This window comes from Habropoda laboriosa, unplaced genomic scaffold (genome assembly GCF_001263275.1).
Source record: "Habropoda laboriosa isolate 0110345459 unplaced genomic scaffold, ASM126327v1 scaffold210, whole genome shotgun sequence".
Classification (NCBI taxonomy): Eukaryota; Metazoa; Arthropoda; class Insecta; order Hymenoptera; family Apidae; genus Habropoda; species Habropoda laboriosa.
Genome location: NW_017100373.1, coordinates 1038624 through 1063468, shown reverse-complemented (window position 1 = coordinate 1063468; position 24845 = coordinate 1038624). Strand labels below are relative to the sequence as shown.

General features: G+C 35.4%; 5 protein-coding genes across 5 annotated transcripts in view; 3 read left to right on the top strand and 2 right to left on the bottom strand.

The window, feature by feature from the left end:
* Positions 1–1371: 1371 nt before the first annotated feature.
* LOC108574950 lies at positions 1372–4513 on the top strand. Its single transcript, XM_017937623.1, is given in 10 exon segments — positions 1372–1470; positions 1558–1860; positions 1945–2724; positions 2808–3048; positions 3132–3349; positions 3422–3670; positions 3764–3912; positions 3986–4138; positions 4182–4343; positions 4408–4513. Coding segments are annotated over 10 exon segments (2460 nt in total).
* An 875-nt stretch (positions 4514–5388) lies between these two features.
* Positions 5389–5994, top strand: LOC108574846 (probable peptide chain release factor C12orf65, mitochondrial). Its single transcript, XM_017937493.1, has one exon. The coding sequence runs from the start codon at positions 5389–5391 to the stop codon at positions 5914–5916; it is 528 nt and encodes a 175-aa protein (XP_017792982.1). The 3' UTR covers positions 5917–5994.
* A 744-nt stretch (positions 5995–6738) lies between these two features.
* Positions 6739–14064, bottom strand: LOC108574892. The gene is made up of 7 exons (XM_017937548.1): positions 13840–14064; positions 13273–13385; positions 11281–11523; positions 10940–11202; positions 10695–10860; positions 10381–10619; positions 6739–10293 (listed from the first exon to the last, which is right to left on the bottom strand). Exons 1-7 carry the CDS (start codon positions 13913–13915, stop codon positions 6741–6743), a joined length of 4653 nt encoding a protein of 1550 aa, XP_017793037.1. The 5' UTR covers positions 13916–14064; the 3' UTR covers positions 6739–6740.
* A 1929-nt stretch (positions 14065–15993) lies between these two features.
* LOC108574939 (transmembrane emp24 domain-containing protein 5) lies at positions 15994–17234 on the top strand. Its single transcript, XM_017937612.1, has 4 exons — positions 15994–16282; positions 16486–16682; positions 16766–16832; positions 16899–17234. The coding sequence occupies exons 1-4, from the start codon at positions 16094–16096 to the stop codon at positions 17127–17129; spliced, it is 684 nt and encodes a 227-aa protein (XP_017793101.1). The 5' UTR covers positions 15994–16093; the 3' UTR covers positions 17130–17234.
* A 429-nt stretch (positions 17235–17663) lies between these two features.
* Positions 17664–24845, bottom strand: part of LOC108574874 — an 11613-nt gene continuing 4431 nt past the window's right edge. Inside the window, exons 6-15 of the mRNA XM_017937523.1 lie at positions 21345–21821; positions 21182–21282; positions 19928–20030; positions 19480–19828; positions 19283–19396; positions 19052–19213; positions 18712–18906; positions 18298–18614; positions 17959–18199; positions 17664–17854 (exon numbers count right to left, since the gene is read on the bottom strand). Of these exons, the coding sequence (XP_017793012.1) occupies positions 17815–17854; positions 17959–18199; positions 18298–18614; positions 18712–18906; positions 19052–19213; positions 19283–19396; positions 19480–19828; positions 19928–20030; positions 21182–21282; positions 21345–21821 (2099 nt within the window). The 3' untranslated portion in view covers positions 17664–17814. The remainder of the gene's footprint in view (positions 17855–17958; positions 18200–18297; positions 18615–18711; positions 18907–19051; positions 19214–19282; positions 19397–19479; positions 19829–19927; positions 20031–21181; positions 21283–21344; positions 21822–24845) is intronic.

Below are 24845 nucleotides of genomic sequence, written 5' to 3'. Positions count from 1 at the left end.
TAAATTGAAAATGCAATTAATCGTATACTGAGACAATATTGTTATTTTGCTAACAAAATTACATTATCTTTTGATAGAATTCGTCATCCTATGCTACTACATTGTCATTCGGCGTATTATAATACTATCATGAAAGTGTAAGTAATACAGAATAATAAAAATACGACAACTTGAGAAAGTTACAAAATCCTAAAACAAATTAAATCTTCATCTGGGATTTCAGAAATTTCCTTTTATACATTACCGAATTATATTTAAATTTCCAAACGTTTTGCGAAATAAAAGCCAAAAAATCGACAGCACGCAAGTAATCCGGAGCCTGGTAGAACGTGATTCTGCGCCTGAATTTCCTGACGTCACAACGCACTAACTAAGGATTGGTTAACACTTTGGCAATAATTTTACAATCAGCTACAATAAACTGCGAAGGCAAATTTAATTGTTTTTAACAAAAATTTCATTCAAGGTACATGCACGAATTATAAGTTATCACAAGCACATATAGGAACTTAGTGTTTTTTTTAATAAGGGGACACATAAAGTTTACCCTTAGACTGGATACTTTGACAATTTTAAAAGTAAGCGCGCAGATGTATAGATCGGCAAGTAGACTATTCAGATACGCAGGACAAAACTCATTCACGACACCTGTGTTTTCTATATCCTTGCGCGCGGGAGTATTGATCCAACAATACTTAACAAATGATGGCACACCTTAACCGCACCCATATTTCTATCAATTTTGTCCTGACATTTGATTTGTATTTATTTTCCCCAAATCTTTCGTAAAAATGATCCATTAAAGTGACATGAAGTTCCTTTTCTATTTGTTTAAGTAATCCTTTTCGAGATAAAAAAGTTTTTGATGTTAAAAGTGAGGGCAGATAAAATAAATAAGCCTAATGTAATAATTTCATGATAATACTTCTTGCATACCTGTGTATATATATGTATATATATATATGTCAATATCAAATAAAATTGACAGATGAGATTTGTTTAATTTCAATAGTCAAAAAAATTAATTTATTGATTAAAACAGGTACAAATTCACGTACAAATGCGCACTAATTACATGTTTATATGCATATATGTCATTATCTAGGGACCTAATTTCGATTTGAAAGAATACTCTGAAGTATTTTTGATATGTTGTTACAGTATCGAGTTTAAGATGCTAATTTAACTCCTGTTCAAGACTGAATAAAAAACAATTTTTTAAACTTTCTTTCATACTACCACCTGAAAAAATAGGCTTACGTCAGCTTCTCCAGAGTTTACGTAGTGTTTGATATGTGTTTTTTACCGTATTATTGTGTAAACGTAAAAAATTTCATCCCTTCCGCAAAAGTTTAATCTAACCAAGGAAAAATGTCTTTTATAATAAAAAATATGCCAACTAATGAAATAAACAATAAAAACAGAGAACATTTTTTTTCTTTAGAAATGAAAGAAGACTATAGCTTTAAGGTATTTACACACACGCACGCGCGCACACACACAGAGATAATGATTAAATATGCAAACACAATTGAAATAAAATATTTCTTGTTATAGTATATACCTGAAAGTCATTTTAAATGTATAGTAAAAAATGTACAAAGACAAAGACGCAAGGAGGATGAGGACCGAATCTGGTCTTCATTTGTTAAAGAACAGGAGTTAAATAGTCTAAGATATCACAAAAATATCATAAAAGATACTGACCAGTCTATAAAGAGTATGAAAGATCTCTTGCAAGAAAATATACAAGATGTAGATAGAGAACTGAAAAGACTCGAGGAAGATGCCCTCCCTGAACAAACCAAAGGAATTCAAAATGATAAATCTAATATTAAGAATGAGAAAATTTATGTAAATGTAAGTATACTTACATTTTGGATTTGATTATATGTATTGTTCTAAGAAAAATTGTGTTTGTATGTATTAATTTATTTATATTAGGCAAACAGCATTAGAAGCAATTTTTCAAAGGATAAGTTGTTAACAAAGAATAAAGATACATCTAGTATTAATGCTTTAGATCCAATTTCTCAAGACAATAATATTTCTATACATAAAAAATCTGAAGGACTGAAAACAGTTTTTAGATCCAAGGCTAAAAAATCTTTATCAGATTCTTTGATTACAGAGAAAAAGTGTTACACAAATCAGCTTCTTCATGCAACTGATTACTTTGAGAATAATTCTAGTACAGGCTCAAGTAATTACAGATATGACATTGTTAATGTCCAACCAGATCCACTTACAATACAAAAACTTCTATCAATGCAAAAGAAAATTGCTGAATTATTAGATGAAATTTCATTTAGATTATGCAGAATTCCTTTACCAGATGGTGATAATGATTTGAAAAGAAGACAACAACAAACATTAGAGTTTGCTATAAGATTTTCAAGAAATTATCTATACAATCTTAACAGACTTGTGGCAAGTATTCGAAGACACATCAGTACTGTGTCCTCCAGAACAGGATCAAAACAGTATTATAAAAATATTGCATTTCATCAAGATATGATTAAACAAAAGCTAATTTCTGCTCATCAATTACTAATACAAGCTTTAAGTGCTTATTATAAACACATTCCTAACTCTATTCTTGATGGTCATTCTACAAAACTTCAGGATGTGTTACAAATTGTCTGCAATCTCAAAAATATTTGTGATAAAGTTGGTATTTCTAATAATTATTTATGTTCAGGAGATAATACGGTTATACCATTGGTAATATGTGTACAAAAGTTGTATTGTTAATATATACTAATTTCATAAATTATTAAAATTTAATATACAATTTTTTCCCGTAGGGATGCATTCTTCAAGATAAATGTGATGCAATCTTGTCTATGTTAAAATTAAACTTGGAAAGCAAACATAGAAGTACAAATTACAAGAATGTTGAATCTACAGTGACTATTGCACCAATACCTTTACATCACAAAGGACGTTCCAAACGAAAAAATTTATCTACTCGATTAAGCATGTATAGTATGGATGTTAAAGTATCAAAGAGTAACCAAAAGAAAAGGAATGATTTAAGAAGAAAAAGTATACGAAATCTATCTAAGGTTTTACATTATTTGGTATACATTATTTTAAATATATTATAAGTTTAAGCATATATTTTTCAGGCTACATTTGCAAGAAAGAAAGTGAGAATATTATCAAAGATATTAAGAATATTCACACTCAACATTATTCATTACCAGAGTTACTGTATCCCAGTCCTATAACACGTACATCATCTTCTAGGGACGTCACAAAGATTGATTCGATGAAAGATATGAATTACTCAAAAGAAGACGATGTTAGAACTATGATGGATGGAGTAACAATAGATTCTGAAAATGTAAGACATATTTAGAATACATTATTTACCATTCTAAAAAGGGTCTCAGAAACAAATGATTTCATAAAATAGGATAGTAATGTAAAAATTAAAATCAAATGTAAAAATGCAACAAATCCAGAACAGTCTTTTACAATACAAAACAAAACATCTACAAATGTGTGGAAAACGAAAAATGTAGAAGATAAAAGGGTAAACCTTAAATCAGAAAAAGTTTCTGACGGGGATAATTTAATTAAAACAGTAGCTATAATTACCAAAGAACATTTGGCTAGTCTGACTCCCGTGATAAACAATTTAATGGCTCTTGTGTCGAAAAAGGTAAAATTAACCATAATGTAACATATATGTAATATATGTATGCAATGAAATTTAACATTTCAATAATATTCATTATTACGAATTTTCTGATAGCAAAATGAACTAGATGTGCAACTTGGATCAGAAACATCTATGGAAACATTAAGAGAATTTTTACAAAAATATTCGTTTCCCAGAGATTCTAATATTAAAGCATCCTTGGCAAATGATAATTATGAACAATCAAATTATACATTAAATAGGTAAATAGAATACAATAAAAGTACGTTTTCATACTAAATATAATAAAACTGAACGTTTTATGCATTATGATAGCGTATCTGATGTTCAAAAACGTGGTGAAAATGTACAATTGATTTGCATGTCTTCTATGGAAAAAGCTTCTAAGATGACACAATGTGATGTTTCATGTCAGGCAGATTACCACATCCCGCTAAAAGTAAGTATAAAACATGCTATATTTAATTGGTTTATATATTTTTATGATAAATTTCTAGACTAGTGACTACAGAAAAACTATGGATTTATATACGAAAGATGGAGTGCAGCTTGTTGTTCCAAAAGAAACTGAGCGACATTTTGTCGCATATAAATGTGAATATAAAAAATTATGCCAGTCAAAGCCAATGTATTCCAGTAGTACTCAGAATAAACCATGGGATATTGTGGCATGGTAAGAATATTAAATGATGCTTTTTACTCAAATATTATTAAACAATGCAAATATTTTTAAACAGGATCTCTGATAAATTGATAGATGAATTAATAATTGAAATAACAGTCGAGTTACAAATGAACGACGTAATTAAAAAACTATTTGAGATGGAATTTCAAGAATTTTAGAAACAACGTTTGTTTGTATGGAATTAAAAGAAGAAATATAATCATACTTATAAAGCAAGCAATTTTTCAAATGTTTTTTATTCAAAGTACAATTTTTTAAATAAATTATTACTTTGTATACTGATGTGTAATATATTTCTGCGTTATAATTTTACTCGTGAAAAAATTTACTCCTCTAATATTTTCAATAAAATAATCGAATTAGCGAATAGATATCGATGTATATAATACGTAAAATAGTCGTAGAAATCTAACAATATCAATTACAAATATATTTTTTATTGACACTAAAAAAGTGTAATCACACTGGCTAACATAATTACGTATATATGGTGGGATATTTACAAGAAACAATTTTACTAAATGATTTATTAGTATATGTATTAGTAATGTCATGCAATGGTAGTAATGAGAGGTTAGAGGTTAGATTTTTCTCAACAATTTGCGTAGATAAAAACGATTCAATTTAATGAACAGATTGTAGAAAAATATTTTGGCTTTAAGTTAAAAGTATAAAATGAGACAAAAGGTTTTGAAATTATACAAAGATTTACTGCGCTATGGTGAAAATTTAAAATATACAGATAAAGAATATTTCCAACAGAGAATACGTAAAAGTTTTAAACAAAATAGACATTTAATTAGTGAAACGGAAATTAATTTTCATTTACAGGTAAAATAACCCGAAATGTAGTCGAATTCGTTGTTTCTAAATATTTTTAAATGAAGTATAACCTATCTTATTATAACCTAAAAGTAATTTTATTTATTTGTGTAATTTTTTTCAGAAAGGACAAAAACTTCTAGAAAACCACCGAGTGATATAAATATATAGTTGATTATACTGAAATTAAGTAGATGTACTGAATTGTATGATGTCTATAGCAGTACTAAGTAGAAAATATTTCAACCAATTCTGTATTGCTTATGTATGTTCATTAACTGCTAAAAAAATGTACGGACTTTCATGCTACAAAACTTTTAACAATTGGTATAATACATTAAGCAATGACTTGAATCAAGTTCGATGTAAGTCCTATAATCGTTTTTTGGACTATTCGAAGATACCTAAACTTCAAGAAGATGATTTGGAAGAACAATATATAAGAGGATCTGGACCCGGTGGCCAAGCAACTAATAAAACAAGCAATGCAGTACTTCTAAAGCATAAACCTACAGGATTAGTTGTAAAATGTCATGAAACTAGAAGTTTATTTCATAACAGAAAAATTGCCAGGGAGATTCTATTAAAGAAACTAGATAATCTAATAAATGGCAAGGATTCCCTTGAAAGTCAAGAGGAGCATTTACTTAAAAGAGATTTGATTAAGAAGAAACAAAAGAGAAAGAAATTAGCAGATTTGAAGAAATCGTTTGAGGAACGTGAAAACTTAAACAAATAATGGAATATGCAAAATGAATTATTTTGAAAATTTATAAGGCCGGGTGGTACTATATATTGGCATTATATATTGTTTCATAAAACTAAAATAAGATGTAATAGTATCAGTTACTACCACTTCTATCCTGTATGTTATAAATTACAGCAGAATAATCGATAGTAGACAGAAAAAAAAGTATAAAAAAGGGAGCTTAGCTTGGGAATTTGTAGAATCTCATTTTCACTTTTAATGGAAAATTCATATCTTTAATAGTCATCTCTTTTTGAAATCACGAAAGGCTTACATTATTTTTCTTTGAAATAAAATATTTAGGTGGACCCTCGCAAGGGAATTCAATATATAATGTTACATTGAATGATGCATTTGTAACAAAAAATGATTGATCAGTACGCTACAATAAAGCTTGTATCCAGCCTTGCGCACTCTAAAGCCTGCTTTTACGAATGAAAATAACTTCTTTCACATGTGTACGTTCTCTTACTCGTATACCGAGATAAGTAAGATCAAAGAAAGTACTTCGTGTAAACGCAGATATACATACATACGGCAACTTTCTTCTTCAAGAACGCAGACTGCAGCTAAACGTAAATGTACAATGTTCTCTTCATAGAACTCTTATCGGCAAAAGACATTAAGGAAAATATTAATAAAACCCCAGCAGTGGTGCCAATAGTGTTAAATACTATTCTACATACACAAATAATATTTTATACATAATGTACATTTTGATAAAAGATATAGGTTAAATTTCAACAGCGAGATCTCGCAAAAAAATGTATCTCGATTTTGAAAGTTAAACTATAACGAGAATCTTATCGGGGATTTCAGCTACTTTTTAGCCACCTTCCGAATTGACCACGGTTGGTCTTTAATCGCTTTTTCGGTGGCTGAACATTCGATCTTGGGGAACTGGAACTTCTTAACCGTCTATTACTTGCGATTGTTACCGAGAGAATACTGTGGTCCATTTCAACTTGATCATCAATTTTCTTCATTCTAACAACTGGTTGAAACTCGACACTCGAGCGTCTTTGTTCGAGTTCCGAAGTTGCTATGATCGTGGGGCTAACACGTCCCGATAACGCACAGTCAACTTCAGGATTCTGTGTTTCCGATGACACAGCATCCGCGCGTCGTTTCACACTTTTTAGGTTTTGTTGCTTTTTACACGTAATACTTAAATAGGAATCCTTTTTACAATTCTCATCCTCAAACACTGTGTCCGATGAGATGTTAGTTTTTCGCACACGTTTTCTCGAGTATATCCGTCTTCGCGATGACACTCTGCTCCTTTTATACACGTTATTGTGATGGTGGTGATGATGATGATGTTCGATCTCGGAGTCAGGATTTCCGGAGTGGCTCTTTTGCTGCCGCTTCCTTGGTAATCCATTAGAGTTATGTTTCCTGGGAACAATTCCAGTTTCAGTATCCTTTCTACACAAAATCTCATGATTCTCCAGTTCTACTACACGAGACTCGCAAGTTTCGGAGGATGTATTGTCGCGTTGACGTTTCTTGATAGTCGCTTTTGAGATAAATCGTCGTTCTGATATAGAATGAATATCTTTCCGAAACACGTTCTCATGATTTTCATCGTTTCCAGGGTCGTTTTCCGATACTTCCTCGATTTCCGACAAGCCTTTCCCAAACGCGTAATCTTTATTTAATACGAAATTCCTGTCAGTCTCGTTGCATATGTCAGGTGTAAGTGGATCAGTACAGGATTCGGCATTTATATGTAACACGGAATTACTCAGAATTTCTATATTTACATCGCTCTTTTCGTTTTCATCGTGATGCGCATTAGAAGAAATATTCGAGGTATACATTTCGGACAAACGTCCGTCGTCTTTCCTCTGGTTGAAACCTAACGACGGCTGTTCGTCTTGCGTGATACTTGTAACGGATGTCGCTAGTCTAATGCTACCGCCTTCTTCCGTTAATCTGACGGGTGGTGTAGTATTCATGACCTGCATGTTGCAATTTTTCTCGGTCCGAGATGCTTCGAGATTTTTCTCTAACAAGTTTTCCCTGTCGCAGTCTACATCTAAAGGTTTGCTCTGAAGTCTCTTCTTCAGTTTAATCCCAGGCCATCCGGTTCTGTTTTTCCTCTTTTTCCTACGTTTCAAGGGTGACTCAATATTGCCCTCGCCACACTCTGAACTTGCGCACGACGAATTTTCTAAACAGTTTGCGATCTCGTGACAACTGTCCAACAATTCAAGCAGGTTCGGAGGTGCTCCCTTTGGAATAGCCGCCGGTTCGTAGACATTCAATTCCATTTGCGTAGTATCTGGCTCGAACGAGTCACCCAAATCTAAACTGTCGTTAGGATTATTCAGCATCTCATCGATTGTTTTCACCATGTCTTTTAAGTCTTCGTCCACGTCCGATTTTGATTCAGACTTTTGATCAGGTTTCGGAGTATTTGCCTGTGACCTAACGGATTGACATTCCTCTATCGTATACAGATTCGATGATTGTTGTTGTTGTTGTTCTCTCTTTCGAATGATCGTCGACATTATGGCTAATGTTGAAGCATGGCAACGAGGACTTTTCCTCGGAGATCGTCCAATACAACCTGCGCTTCGACCACGACCTTTTCTCTTACTTTCAGTTCTGTTTTGGTTTTTCATTAGATTCTCGTGGAAATTATCGATTTCGTATGGTAAAAGAAATGGCTTTTGTGAGTTCTCTTCGCTAAAATAGTGCCAAAATTCTGCTCCCTCGTCTTGCCGCTGGTACGTTTGATACCATGGTTCAGATTTCGGTACAGCTTCAAAAGAAAATTGCATTTTTTCAACCTCTGCTGAAGGTTTGGACGGATACACCTTCTCCACGTCTACTTTTTTCTCCACAGATTCTTCTTCTGTTCTTACCCGTTGTTCAATCATCGATACCGGTTCTTTGATACCAGTCAAGGGTGCTTGATACCTTAATCTGCTACCCGGAGTTTCGAATTTATAATAGTCAACGTTGTCTTTGATCAGCGCTTCTGCTTGTGTGCGTCTTCTTTTCCTAGCTCTACCCAAGTTCAGAGAATCCTGTGAATCTTCTTCGACAGGTTCTGACTTTACGGGTGAACTGCAATTAAAGAACGAGCTGGGACACCCAGAGTTCGCTGTATCGTTATATTCGCTTTCCGTGTCCCTTGGTAATACACTACTTTGTTCTCCATCGCTTATTTCGCTCGAATCTTCTCGCTTCAGTTCTCCAAACATAAAAGACTCGGCTTCGTCGCTTAATAATGACAATTCTGATTTTCTTACACGCTTAAATCGCACAACTACTGGTTTTTCACTAGATGGCACATCTTTTTTTTCTTCACCGTCCCCATCTCTTTGCACTATACATTGGGAATTATTGTTTGATAACACACTTGATCTTAATTTACTCCCTAGCACTTCCACCTTATAATATGCACGATTATCTTCGATTAAACGTTCTTCAACGGACAACCGGTGCCGTCCTCTGACGCTCCTACTGCCTCTTCTACCCGACTTGGAATATTTCGGTTTATCTTCTTTCGCCACTTCGTTCTTTTCTCTATCACTTACTTTTTGTTCTTCATCCTTTGTAGCACGACCATTACAGATGGTGTCTGCATTAGTATCATCGCGTTCTTCTGAAACTTTTTTTGTACTTGATGGAGTATTCTGTAAGTGTAATTTGCAATTTAATTCTTTTAAAGTTTCACTTCGAGATATCTTACAGGACTCGATACAACTGTTATTTGTACTTAAAAGGTTTTCATTACAACCATTTTTCAGATTTCCGTTCATTTGATCATGACTTCTATTCTTCATAAGACTTCGATCTTCTTTAGTATGTTCTGTATTAATCACGATACTGTTATCCTCGCTATTACAAGTTATTGTCCTTTGTATATCTTGATTACTAGATTCTTTACGTTTATTACATACAATGTCACAATTTTTATCATCGCAGCATTTTTCTTCCAATTCCGTCGAGAATGTTTTAATTTTGTATTCATTCTGCTTCTCTTTTAATCCATGTTCTTTTACAAACTTATCTCCTGGTTCATCTTCTTCGATCCAAATTGTTCCTTTTGCTCGCCTTTTTATGGTAAAACCTTCGAATTTCTCATAAAACTTTTCCGCTTTATCAGCTTCGTGCCAGGGACTTCCCTTCGACCTCAACAAGTGTCCGCTTTCATGTTTTGCACGTGTGCGTAAATTATGTGGTGAGTTTAGTTTTAAATTGAGATTCCTACGTGCACCGTTACACTGCACCATCTTTTCATCTCCGACGCCAAAATCACCTAAGTTCTTTGCATTTCTATTAACCTTCCCTTCTGACAGTACTGAGTTATGAAGATTGCGATCTCCATTGGAAAATAAATTGCAGTCTTTTCTGTAACAATAAAAACACTTATTAAACAATATTTAATAGTTTACATAAAGAAACAATATGTTTATCAATATATAAAATTTTACATACTCTATATCTTTTGCTCTGTTTAGCTTTAGAAACGCTTCTACATTGGCTCCTGCATTAATCAATGTATCCAAAGACAAAAAGTTATCGTCATTGCGAACAAAGCTAAGATGTTGGTCGCTTTGTACATGTTTGGTAAGATCTCGATAACTAATACGACAAATTTCGCAATAACCGGATGCTAACTGTTCTGTTCTTCGTGTACGGGCAGTTGTTCGTGGCCGCCGAGTCATTTCTTTATCCTGTTCATATTCAATATAGTATTATGTGTTTGACATTAAGTTTTATACAATATGAACTGTTTTGTATGATGTTACCTCCTCTTGGTTGATAATTTGGATACCTTCCCTGTTTTCTTTTACTTCTTTTCGTACTTTTTCCAGTTTTTCTCGTCTTCTCGTATTGAAAGGACAAGATCCTGGATCTCCGTGAAAATTCAACGTCGGCCACAAAGACAGCTCAACAAATACAGGTCTAGTATTCCTGTGTTGACATATGATTGCAGAGTAGAACAATTATTAATGTGTATAATTATAGAGATCTCAAGTTAAACACAACATACCTCTGAAAGGATTCGAATTTCAGATAAGGACTCTTAAGGTGTCTGACCTTCAAATCTTTAGGTAAACTCTGCTGATTTGAATGCCGTAATTGCTTTAAATTATTAGTATCCTTAAAAGATGCGTAGATTTTGTCAAGCCAAGCTTGAAGTTTATCAATTGCCCAAATAGGAATTCCCCAACTTTGGGCGTTGTAAAGTGGATCCACGGAACACTGTTGTGGCTGTATCAGAGCACGCTCCAACATTGCCTCCACCCGCGATTTCTATAATATTATTTGTAAAAAATGTGACTGTGCCATGCATAAGAGATACAATGATAAATGTTACTTCTATGTACTTACAGATCTTTGGGTAGTTTGACCCCGTAGATTCGTTGTATTAGTTAAGGGGCATTCAGGACTAAAAAATGACGTTGGAGGAGTTGGCATGGGGGCTGGAGTTTCTAAACTCCTCAGCGAGGGAGGTCCCCCACTGCCTCCACTGGCACAACCCCATTTATGTTTCTCAAAATTTATGTAACCAGTTTTATCTACTCTGTCACTAACCACTAGGTTTACACTCCTTACTAAAAACAATTCTATTACCTAAAACAAATTAAAAGCAAAGACTTATTAGAAATTACTCAGATTATAGGTCAATTACAAATATGATAAGAGGAAGCTACGAGAAATACATGGGAAAGGTACATTCTTGTCCTAATAAGATGAAATATATGTAAATAGAGAGAGAGAGAGAGAGAGAGAGAGAGAGAGAGAGAGAGAGAGAGAAGGAAGAATAGAATTGAAAAAATAAAAGACACGTGAAGAATAAAGTAGAAAAGCTTGCTGATCGTCTAACGATTTAACTCACGGAAAAAAAATTAGAGGCTGCATCAAAAAAATACGTAGAGTGTAGACACCCGGTGATAAGTAACCCGTTGACGAACGTACGAACACAAATTTACATCGCGGTATGCTGACGTCAAACGATTTTGTGTTCTTCTCAAGCGCAACTAAGTGCACTATCAAGTGAATTCACAGAAGTGCGAGCCATGCGTGTATAGATGAAAATCTTCATGTACTTAACAATGGTTGCCGCATTGTTACACACCGTTCTAATTGTACGTCACTGATCACACAGTCAGGACAATAATGAAGCACGTGGGATCAAACGAAAGGAATAATTCAATGTGTTTTTATCAAAAAGGCAACGGAAAAAGAATTTCTCAAAGCAAATCCGTAGATATGAAAACAAGCAGTGCGTTTACACTCGATTACTGTCAAGTGGTCTTGAAACGTATGAAACCTTCACACAAAACAACTTTCTTGAACAGCACTGTTTATCAGTTTGCAAATTTGCAAATACTTCAGAGTTAGCTTTGGAAACTATTTAAAACGCAATTTACGATAAAAGGTTCCAGGGAAGAAGTTGGTTGAGATATATCTCGAGCGATGAAACGAAAGGAAGGAGGCAAAGCAAAAGAGCGCTGGGACGCGCGATGAGATCGTTACTCGCGGGGGAGAACTGTCACGCACAAAATGGCCATTCGCCGTTAACAGCTTGGCAGACGAGCCTGGAGGCGGCGCTTTGCGTTCTTGCTCGCTTTCCGTCGGCGAATGCTGCGGCAAAGTGAATACGGTAGCTTCGCTAAATACGTGAAAACTGTTTTTCGCTGTAATTTCGCGTCCATATTTTTTGTTTTTTCAAACCACAACACAACAGTTGAAAGCGACGAATCTGCCCCACTTCGTCGTACTTCTAAGGCTATCCTAAAGATGGCGCGACACGACCCGGTTTTTCAGCGGTTGTTTGTCAACAGAAATATTTCACGAGTGTCTACGTTAAAACTTTCAGATCGCACTGTATATTAAAGAATGCAATCGTTGTTGCATTCAGCATAAGAAACAACAGAGTTTTTTGTACAACTTATAATCTTAATTTCATTCTACCGCAATTTTCTTTGTTACTATTTCTTTCAATTCAGACTGTCTCAATCATTCTGTTGAATGTGAATCGAATAATTTTAAGTTTCGTGACATACTTGTCTGGAGAGGAAAATATTTTTTCGAAAAGTTACATTTAAGTTGCATACGCATAATTGCATAACAAGTTAACTCTAATAGGATATAGAAGTGGCAGCAGAAACGGCGGGAAACGAGGCAAAGGACAAAGGACGAAGGACAAAAGCACGAGCGAGAAAGCGAATGAATGCGACAGAAGTAGAGGGGGAATATATATGGAACATGAGTTACTGTAGGTACACTAAAACTATGCAATGAATCAACAACACAAGAAAATTAGAAATAAAAAGTAATGGTTTCACAACTATCACCTACGCGTAATTAAACACTTACTCCTCCCAAATCTTTTATTTTTGCTTCTATTTTGGATGTGGTAGCATGATTCTTGATATCCAAGTAAAATGACTTTCCTTTTAATGGTTTCAGATCTTTCTGCGTATGAACATCTGAAATGCCACAGAAATTGTCACTTTTTCTATACTTTGATAAAGTGAAAGATGCAATTCTGATGACATTAATATGTAAATATCTATAATTCAATATATTTAGACCAAAGTATACAATATTATATGACAAGTAAAATGACACATTTTCTCAACAGATATAATCATGTACGTAATGTGCTATGCAATATGATCGTTTCACAAAAGCTATAAACTATTTACATTAGCGTACTCGGTGATACAAAAATTTTTGTACAAATACCTGTTTTGCTGTACATACATCATATATACATACATATGTATAGCTAGTTACACGCGCGCGCACGGGTGTGTATGTGTGTGTATGTGTGTGTATGTGTGTGTCAAAAAAGAACTATTCATAAGAGTTCCAATATCTTAGTTATCGATCATGCGTTTTGATAAAAATACATATGTGTACATATGCTAATGTACATACGTGACTGCTTCTTTAATTTATTTTCTCTTGGTGGCTGCTTGTGCTCCTGATGCTGAATTTTGGACGGCGATACCATTCCTATGCTATACACCACACGGACAACAACGATATTTTCCTTTCACTGTACTTTAATACTTTTAAAACACTTTCCATTCTCACAAACGTGCCACGTATTGTCATAGATACTTCTTTGCATATTCATTAACAATATGCGTTTATTTACAAAATGATGATTAACCAGGCACAATTTACGTAAATTTCATTTTAGGGACAAGACATCCAAATCGTCCATATCGTTTCGAATGTCTTCATGAACTGAAGTTATGCGCACTAGGTGGCTATTTGAAATATATACCGAACATACGTGCAAGGTTAACCAATGTGAAAAAATTCCCTGGACTTATAGGACTGTTATGCTATCGCGTGAACATAGCTTTAATCACCCGTCATGCATGCTCGTGAATATAACTTTAGGGTGGGCTTAATCTAGAGAGATCGATGCGCACAGCTGGAGCGCAATTTGAATTGTCAATAATGTATGTCTCAAAAAGATAGATTGTATCTGGAAATCTGAAAGTTAGAATTCGGGAACGGAAATGCTTTATTATTGTAGTCGAAAGATTTTATTCAAGAACCGTAACCACTTGAGAGTTAAGTTTAAGCCACGTAGGCTTTCTCGGCAGGATGTTTATTTCGGGACTCAGAAATGTACGCTCTTCGTTCTGTATTATATCTCAACGATATCCAGCCGTGTCAACTAGCTAGAACACTAAGAGGGCCATAAATATTGTCAAGGGCTAATTTTCGCGCGAATCGCTACGTGCACACTTTCCCTTGCACGTGCATATCACGTTGGCGGTTATATCAGCGTTGCGTTTCCACCACTACCAACGATGCGCTGCCACTACTATCCACTAACGAAGGATCGGGGGTGGAGTACGTGTAGGAGAAGAAGCGCCGATCTATGGGGTGGAAACTGTCTTTCGACTGGACCACCAAAATCTGGAAGGAGGACCAGGGGAGGATCCAGATTTTGGGAGAAGAACAAGAAGAGAGACCTCGCGTCCAAAAAGTTTCAAAATGTCATTCATTCCAATTCTGTATCTCGAGTCTTCAAGCTTCGTTAATCTTAAAAGGTCTTGAACAGTTGTGAAATATAAAAGTACTAGTTGCAACGAAAAATCTTCCAAGTTTTATTTGAATATTCCCGCACCACAGCGAGCAAAGCGCCTCAGCGTTCCACGGGCACCAACCCACTATCCCTTTTCCCGTGTATACCGCAAAATACGCAACAGGACAATACAAGAAAAATATATGGAAAAATGATTATATCTGATTATATTGAAGAAAATAATTACTAAATGACTGCAGTAATCATAATTTATTAGCTCGCTCATCATATATCATACCATTGTGTTAAAATAAAACTTTCGGTTCTTTTTTATTTCGGGTATCTGTAATAATCGTAATGGAAATACAATATGAAATATATAGATGGTTACATTGGTTAGTAAATTATGCGATGGCAAATGTTTAATTTTTATACTGAAATGCGTGTAAAAGATACAATTAATGCGGATCAGATTTTTATGTTTCGAGACAATTATAGGATGTATTGTTTGTTAAATGCCCGTAGCTTTCTCTTTCACAGATGTTTTCACTTGACATTGAAAGCCAAAAGTCAGATTGTTTAATATATCGAAAAGATCGATAGAAATTTATAAAGATTTTAAATGATCCTTATAAACAATAAGATTGTATACGTGATAAAATTTTTTTAATTTCAAAGTTCAAGTTATAGTTGTTTTTATTAATTACAATTTCAGTTCACATTTATTATACGTTGTCCATCTTAATATGAATGCTTAGGGTCATTTAATTAAAGATTTGGCTTTGTATTCTTTTTGAGTTTTATGAAATATTGTGTAATTGCAATGGTTTAAACGACTTACATAGTAGTAAAATTGGAATTCGCAAAATAGCAGCAACATTTTGCATTGAATATTACTGTATTATTTGTATAGAAGGTTTCTTTATTATTTCATGTAGGATTAGTAAAACAATGATAAAATTGATAAAAGTTTTCAGTATGATTTAAGTTATGATAAAAGATCCAAAACAGTTGAGAAACACTGTAGATTGTGGTAAGCGGTAGGAGGTGTATACATTGAAACACACTTGTCAGCGGTCGGTCGTGAAAGCGATTGTTGGCGGGGTGGATTGTTGTGATGATCTGCTTGATTACACGTGTACAATGTTCAATTTTTTACGATGTCTGGTTTTCGGAATGCTCCTTAGCATCGCGAATACCAACACCGCTCAACCATGGTACCAAACCTTACCCGCGGTGGCCTTAGATTATAAAGTTCATATCGATGCCGGAAAAGAAGATTGTTACTTTCAATATGTTAATGCTGGCGCTACTTTCTACGTAAATTTCCAGGTATGTAATTACATTTCACACGATTATTCATTGCAAATATTGTTTTTTGACGTACCTGTATGGATTAACGACTAAAACAATCCGAGAAAATTCTGGAATATTTTTCCTAAATATTTAAATATAATCGGACGGTTAATTGAAATATTGAACCATATGGTTAAAAAAAGAAAAGAAAATTTTAAATGATATCTACGAATATATAGGTGGTGCGTGGTGGAGATGGGAAAGCTGGTTTTGTAGTAAGAAATCCGGAGGGATTAATAGTTCACATGTATCAGTGGCTCCCTAATTCGGATTATCAGGAAATTGTGAAAAATGCCGGTTACTATTGTATTTGTATAAACAATCAATTTTCTAGATTTGCCTCAAAATTAGTTAATTTATACATTACAGTAATCAGGTAATAAATGTATTTTAAAATTTATACAATGTCACAAAGTACCTATAACGTTAATTGTAAGTAATAATTGATTCTATGCATAGATACGATGAATGGAATAACTATTCGAGGGAATTGGAGGAACTAAATCTTTCTGTGGAAAACTTTACAGTATGTATCTTCTGCATATATATTTCATTGGATGATAACAAATTGTATGTCATTGGTTTTTTGTAGACTGCAATAATTAATGTGGAGAGAAACATCAATGAAATGCTCCAGACTCAGCATTTGAGTAGAAGTAAAGAAGCACGAGATTTGAATTTGTTATTGGATAATAATTTTTATGTTCAAACATGGTCTATTGCACAAATAATTGCAATAATGGTAACAACTACGATACAAGTGTATTTTGTGAGAAAATTATTTGAGGTGAAACCATCTAGATATTCTAGAGCACGTATATAAGTATGATTTAAATATATTGTGAAATATCATATGTGAAGCATCGCGAAATGCTTGGCGAAAAAATCTACGCTTTTGAATATTCGGTGGTAAAGAATGCGGACAAATTTACCGGACTTCCAATCTAAAAATGCAAGGTCCATACTTCTAAAAAATTATCCATTTTGCTTAGGTTTAAGTTCGCTGTATTCTTAATATTGGAATAATATTTTCTTCTCAGAGAAAGCTATAAAGCATACCTTGTAAGACTGTATCGTATAATGTATCATGCTCGCAGAAACGGAATCCATTCCACAAACTGATTAAGCTATTTAAATATTAATTTCATTCATTTTGTTTTACCCTCAGGCTTTTCAATTCAAATCTACAAATTATATATATTTATGGATCAATGAGATTATTAGGGAACATTTATAATAGTATTTATACCAAGATAATAAATGGTGACATACTTTTGTTATAGAGATGTTTTTAGTTTTATTTTAACCTTATATTTACATATCACATCATATTTAGCATATTAACTCCTCAGGCCCGGTGTCGGTATGGCGTATCGACCTATGTGTCACGATACTTCTTCACTGTTTTGCGCTCTGTTTACGTTTCAAAATTATTTAAGGTAAATAATTATTTATTTATAGAGTACCATACAAAATAACCGCTCACGCCACGTCGCAACGCAAAATTGTTACCAGCCGCTGAGAGCAGAAAGTAGAAATTTGCCGTACCTGAAGGGTTAAACTCTAATAATATGTAAGGAAGAATGGGATTAATAAAAAAAAAAGTATGGTTAAATGTATTCGAAATGACATTAATTAAATGAATAGTTTACAATTGAATTTTGCTTAGTTTGTTTAGTGACTGGCTAATTGTTGGTTTGTTTTTCTTGTTTTGCAGTACATTTCCGCTTACTGCAAGAAAACGGTGTCTCTGTTTAAGGTTCTTTGCTCGAACATGTTCTGAAGCAACTTCTTTTGTATAATTACCAGGAAACCAGCCCTGTTCACTATTTAATAATTTTTCACCATGATACCAACCATCTGACATTTTCCTAAATACGTTTATAACATCCCCTAAAAATATCCGTTTGCGTTATTTAATAACGGTAGTTAGGCAAAAAATGACAAGAATATCGAGATTTGAGAATTGTTTGAGGAAAAATATCGTTTACCTGGATACAATGATAGTTCGTCCGGTTGGTTTGGAGAATAGCAATATAAAGCTACTACTTGAGGACAGTCCCATACCTCGTAAAGAGTTTCTTCTATCAAGCTTCGTTCCGAGGGTGACACTGCTTCCAACCATCTTTGTCTTTCTGTATCACTTTCGCATGTTAAAATGTATTCAACCTGGTGTCCGGAATAATTTTCTAAAAGAGTCAACAGCATCGCGTTGCGTCCAGCAAACTGTGAATCTTCGAGAACTGGCTCTAAAGCGATTAGACTTCTTTTACAAGTATCTATTACGGTATAGGTTTCGTCGTGAGTACTGTGGCATATAGAAGAAAAACGCACGTTATACGAAACAATAATACCTATTTTATAGAATAGGAAGAAGAAAGTCGTGCTGCATCGAGTACTCATACTTAGATTTATATTTTGCAACTAGAAGATAATCCGTGAGCAATAATAGATAGAGAGGCGTTTTATTAAATTTTCTTCCAAAGGTACGCTTGTATTCCGCGTCGGTTTTTGTCGACAATTGTACGACCGGACCACTTTTAACCAAGTGTTTCCCTTTTAATAGAATCGGTTTAATTTTTACGGAATATTCCAGTTTTCTGTTCAAACAGAATTTTTCGCTTTTTCAATATAGGCGTAGTAAGAAGGTGGGTGGGTGGGAGAAGTTGATGGTAAAGTTACAAGTGACAAAGCAGTTATTATGCGAAAAACTTGGTGATAATTGAGCTGAACCGTGAACATTACCTAGCTAAGTTTTCCATTTCGATTTCTTTTGCAGCAGCTCGAGCACCCTCGTTGCATTCAGCAACAACGTGACTGAACCTCGACAAAACTCGTTCCCACTGAGATTTATCAGCATGTTCGATTGGTAATTTAGAGAGAACGGCATCAGCCAATAAAGGAAGCCTGCCACCAAATGAATAAACTTTCACGTTCGTTCGATTTGAACTTTGAAACAAGACTCTTTTATCTCACCTCGTTATTCGTTGCATCGGTAACATCAAAAACGAATGCAAAGTCAAGGATTGACAAGTTGGACGCGCTTCTATTTGTGAGACTGTTTCTGCAAATTTCAGGCCTCTTCGCGTTCTGTAGAAATTGATCGTTGGTCGTTATATCTATGCGGTGAATCAACATTCGAGGGAAACAGTGGCTTGCATATGTATACTCACTGTAAGTCTTTCAGAGTTGTATCTGTGCTAACTTGATTAGAACAGTATGCAACGTAGATATCTAAAGATTTGTCGGCATATTTGAGCAATACGTCTGGCAAAGCGTATAACATAGGATCCTGTCTCCATACGGTTTCTAATTCGGCCAGAAATTGCTCCGAGGCTCGTAACACGCTAGGAATATCGCCGAACAATTTATCTTTTTCGCTCGGAGGTAAGATTTCATTGATCAGGGGTTCATTGAAGAATTCATTTCTTAAGACACGAAGAGAATTCAAGTACGATACTTCTGAGGTCAGAATTTCAAACTTTGCTTCCTGAATCTTTTTCTCTTCTGTGTTTAATCGTTCTGGCGAGTAGAGAATAAAACATGAGAGAGCGCGTTTCATAGATTTCGGATAAAGCATTTAAGGTATTTGTATTTAGAAGAGCGATAATGTTTGCTTACGTAAAAGGCCGTTATTTATAACTTGGGGTGTCTGGCACCATAGCGTCTTGTATCCTGGTTTCGCCAGATCTGTGGTACCTGGGGAAGGGATCATGCCTTTGACCTGTTATTGAAAATTATAAAGTATTGATTCTCTATGATATTTGTATACATAGATATGTATACAGAATTCCCATTTTAATCTCTCCAGGCAAATATCTCAAAAGATATGAAAAATATGAAAAAATGTTTCAAATGAAAGTTATATGATATCAAGGGGGACAAATTGTACTGTCATTTATTTGACCTTATGATGATATTGAAAAGATTTGCAGAGGTCAACTTCGAATTTTTAAATTGAAACCTATATTTTTAACTGTACCTTTTATTAGCTGGCATCGGAGCCTTTTCAAAACATTACCTAAACATATTTTTTGCACAAGCCGTTCCCAACATATGAATCCTTAAAGTTGACATGCCGGCGGCATTAGCGTTATCGCGAGGAGGTTGCACGATCGGACTTCGTACATCATGTTGGCTCTAAAAAGAGACGCGCGCGCGCGTGTGTGTTGTGTGTCACAGCATTGTACGGATACTATCCCAGTAAATGTTCAAATTCTCTGCCATTTACTTCAATGCATAAGTTTATCCGCCTTCGAAAGATTCTTCTACATACTTTCTGCAATGTTATTGCCGATTTTGAGACCTTTCAAGAATTTTACATTTCATATCTGCGAGCGTCTAAATGTAAAGATACCTCCACTTACTGCTAATCAATCACTCATATTCATAATTTCTTCTGGAAAATAGTCGGACATTGTACAATTAATAGCAAATACAATAATTGGAGATCAACAATAATAACATTTTACTTAGCTTTCACAATTCGTACGACTAATAGCTCGAAACAGAATGTAAAGAATGCAAACACAAAGATGTTTGCACACAAGTGTTTACGGGTAACACTAATGCCGGTAGCATGTCAACTTTGAGGATTCATATCTCGGGAACGGTTTGCAAACAATATGTTTAGCTAGTGTTGTGAAAACGCTCTGATGCCAGCTACAAGAACATGTAGTTAAAAATATAGGTTCCAATTTAAAGATTCGAAGTTAACTTCTGCAAAACTTTTCAATGTCATTACAAGGTCAAATAAATGACAGTACAGTCCCCCTTGATATCATGTAACTTTCATTTGAAACATTTTTTCATATCTTTCGAGATATTTGCCTGGGAAAATTAAAATGGGATACCCTGTATGTATACATACATTACCTCATAGCAACCATCGGAAATGGAGTCGTACGCACTTCTAGCAGCAGCCGCTGCGTAAAATTGATACAGAGGCTCCTGTTCAGCGAGTACACTGTAGTGATCTAGAGTTAAGTGAAAGGAAATTAAGGAAAGAAATGAAATGCAAGAGCTTTGATGAACTTACCCAATTCGTCGCGGCAACTTTTTGTGGTGGAGTCATGAGTGGTAGTGTCGTTTGTGGTGTAACCGTTTAAGTAAAAAGTTGATAAAGGCCCCGAAACGCTTTTTCTAAAATGCCTGGTGAGATTAAAATATTTTCCGCTATCTAAATTCGAGTGATCGTTGGAGACATATTTGTTCTCCTCGTAGGAATGACCATCGTGAACCGAGCTACTTCTTCGCATGCGACCCAGATTGCCTTTAGTGATGGTCCACGTTCTTCGGAACATCTTGATTCTTTTGCCAAGGGTACGAGTCAAGCTAAGTTCGCGCGGTGGAGGAGGATTTGGCTTGGTGGGCGCTTCGAAATACGTGCTCACCGTGGATGGATTCGGAATCTTTTGCTCCATTCTTCTGATCGTTTCAGTTTCCGAATCCGAGCTGAAGTCATCCGGCTGGAAGGAACGGAGACTCTCGTACGTGGTGTCGACGGATGTGTCATCTGTAAAACGTTAACAGCTAAGTCAACGGGGAAATCGAAGTAAAACGAGATCGTCACGACGCCGCTTACGATCTTCCAAGTTCTCTATTCTTCAAAATATTATAATAGTAGGATATAATAGTAGGAAATGAGTTTTCGCTTGGATACGACTTTGAAGATAGAGATAAATCACAGCTGTTATTTATTAGAGACATCTTTTCTGATCTGGTTGATTCATCAGTAGACACACAAACACACACTCACGCGCGCGCGCAATGTTATCATGAAATGGAGAGATTCGTTTCATCGAAGGTATAACATAATTGAGTAGAACGGTAGGAACAATTGGAAATTTTAATCAACGGAACTCCTTAAAATCTTGCAAGAACCTTCGTGAACGTAGCACGACGTTTCCTGCATGTCCACGTCCTCGTCCAGGTCGATAACCCTCATCTGAACGAGACCCTGCGTTCTCTGCGAATTTCCTTGCAACGTTCGATCCTCTTCGTTTTTCCATTCTTCGATTTTCTCTGTACAGCCAACGAGCAATACCGATCCGCTGCCAAGGCTTACAGCCACTTAAAATCATCATCGTTCACAATCAGCCGTTACTATGTATTGACTAACAGGGTGTTACATTTAAACGGGAACGGTGGAATATCTCATGAGGAATGGAAGATATGAAAATAATGTTCGTACAAAAGTTGTTTGGTATAAAGGGGTACATTATGTGGTATAAATTATTTTTCTGTAGGTGCAGTAGTGGGGGAGATATCAAAGTCAGTTTTTTTTTTAAATGGAACCCTGTACTTTTGTATTCATAATATGGTAGCGTTTATTGAGACGAATTAAACGATGTGTCACACAAAGTCATTTCGTTTTATGAAAAATCGTAAAGTAGTGAAGACTCTAGTAGCCAGGTCAATATGTGTTGCACGCTTTCGGCTAGCAAAATTTTACTTGACTGTGCTACTAATACAAATTCACCACAATTTTAAAATTTTCCATAAAATGAAATGACTTAATGAGGCATTTCGTTGAATTCGACTGAACAAACGCTATAATATTAAGAATAGAAAAATATAGTGTTATACTACTACACCTACAGAAAAATTATTTAGATCACCTAATGTCCCCCTATACACAGAACAACTTTTGTGAGAATATTCTTTTTATAACTTCAATCCCTCGTGAGATACTCCACTGTTCTCGTTTAAATGTAACATCCTGTAAGTAAGTACGTATTTACTATGTTGTTCTTTTTGCCGTTGACGCAAACGGGTATATGAATGTATACGGTGTATGTGCGTGCATACGCGCTGTCCGCCGACATTTGTCCAAGCTATACACATATTTCGAAGGTTAGCCAGAAGATCGAGGGATCTAACAAGAATAAGAAGAGAAAGAGGCGGGTGGAAGCCATGGTGCATCCTAAGAACGAGCAAGGTGAAATTACTGCGGTTGTGTGAGTCGCGTAATCTTCTTTTTACTTTCATTTCCAAAGAAAGATCATTTCATTCACTATTCTACGCTCGTTAAAATACGCAGAACTTTACTTTTTCGTGCGTACCCATTCAAACGAACGAACATACACAATAGCGCCAAAGAAAGCACGTTTGTGTCATTCTCTTGGACAAATCTCAATGGTTGCAACTGGTTATTGTAGTGTGGTAGATATGTATACAGGTGTGTAATACAAAGTGTAGGAAATTTACCTTGTGTATTCGGTCGTCGGAAATTTTTCAAGGTCTGTTTCATTTCCACAACATGTCGACCCGTAACGGACGAGTCTCGCTGCTTAATAAAAACACTAATATGACGAAATCAAGTTAAAATTGATTGAAACTTGGAGACAAGTGGAGCAGAGATCGGACAGTAGAAAAACGTTTGTATCGTTGCGTTGAACGAAAGATCATATACCTACGATGGATCTACCCGATACAACGCTACGAGCGGCTCGACCGTGACTGACACTGAGAGAGCGCAATACGCGCTTTCACCTCGCGGCGATCTCTGTTCAAGTCCGGTTTCCAGTCTGAACTCGTCGATAAAATATTTTCACGCGCTTCGAATCATCGCCTACTCTCTCTCTCTCTCTCTCTCTCTCTCTCTCTCTCCCTCCCCCTACACACACACACACACACACACACACGTGCGCGTATCATCATTTCTCGATCTCCGTAATCATTTAGGAATTTCAAGAAAACGTTTTATTCGTTATAGGGAACAGTCTCCTCCGATTGGGAAGACATCGGGACGAAGTGTATAAAGTCGTGACAGACGGGTGACAAGCAGGTAACTTTTACTTGAGACAGAGTAGACAATCGCTTCGGCGATACTGCAATACAACTTGTGTTCCATAACGTTGATCCCGAGAAGAGCAGAGTTTTTTTCTTATTCAGCGAAATCGCCCGTTAGCCTATTTCTTTTGCTTTTAATCTCGCAGCAAGTTCGCTCACGTAGTAGAAGGAGTGGAAGTTGGAATTGATGGAGAGTAGCTGCTTCGTTGGTGTATCACGCAATCTTATACGACCTTGAGACTCGTGATTCGTTTGACGGTACGAATCACGTCGCGAATCAATTATTCCGCCTACTTTATGCCCTAGTAAAGCGTGAATTGACGTGAAAATATTGCGGAAAATGTTCGTTTGAAGGTGTTTACGATGCTTTTTTAGAAAAAAAAAGTGTGCTTAAATTTGCGAGTTCGAGTTCCGGAACGTGGTCGACGCATGACGCGACCCCTCCTTCTGATATATGAATTTGTAATGATAGAGAAACGCTGCTGTTCCCGCACTGCAATGCTATAATATCGAGAATTTCGTTTCGCTGACAATTTTCACCATCTTTTTTCATTCGTGGTGTGAAATTGTGAAAATTGAAACTCGGAATCGTGCCGTCTGACGATCGAATCGTTTGCTGGTGAAATAAATGCCGGTTTCAGTTTCTGTTGTAGAAGCTAGAAGTGCTCACAACTCGTAAAATAACGTTTCTCTACACTCTGCACTTTTCCAGTGTAGATTTGTTACTTGTGTTATTCTTCTATAA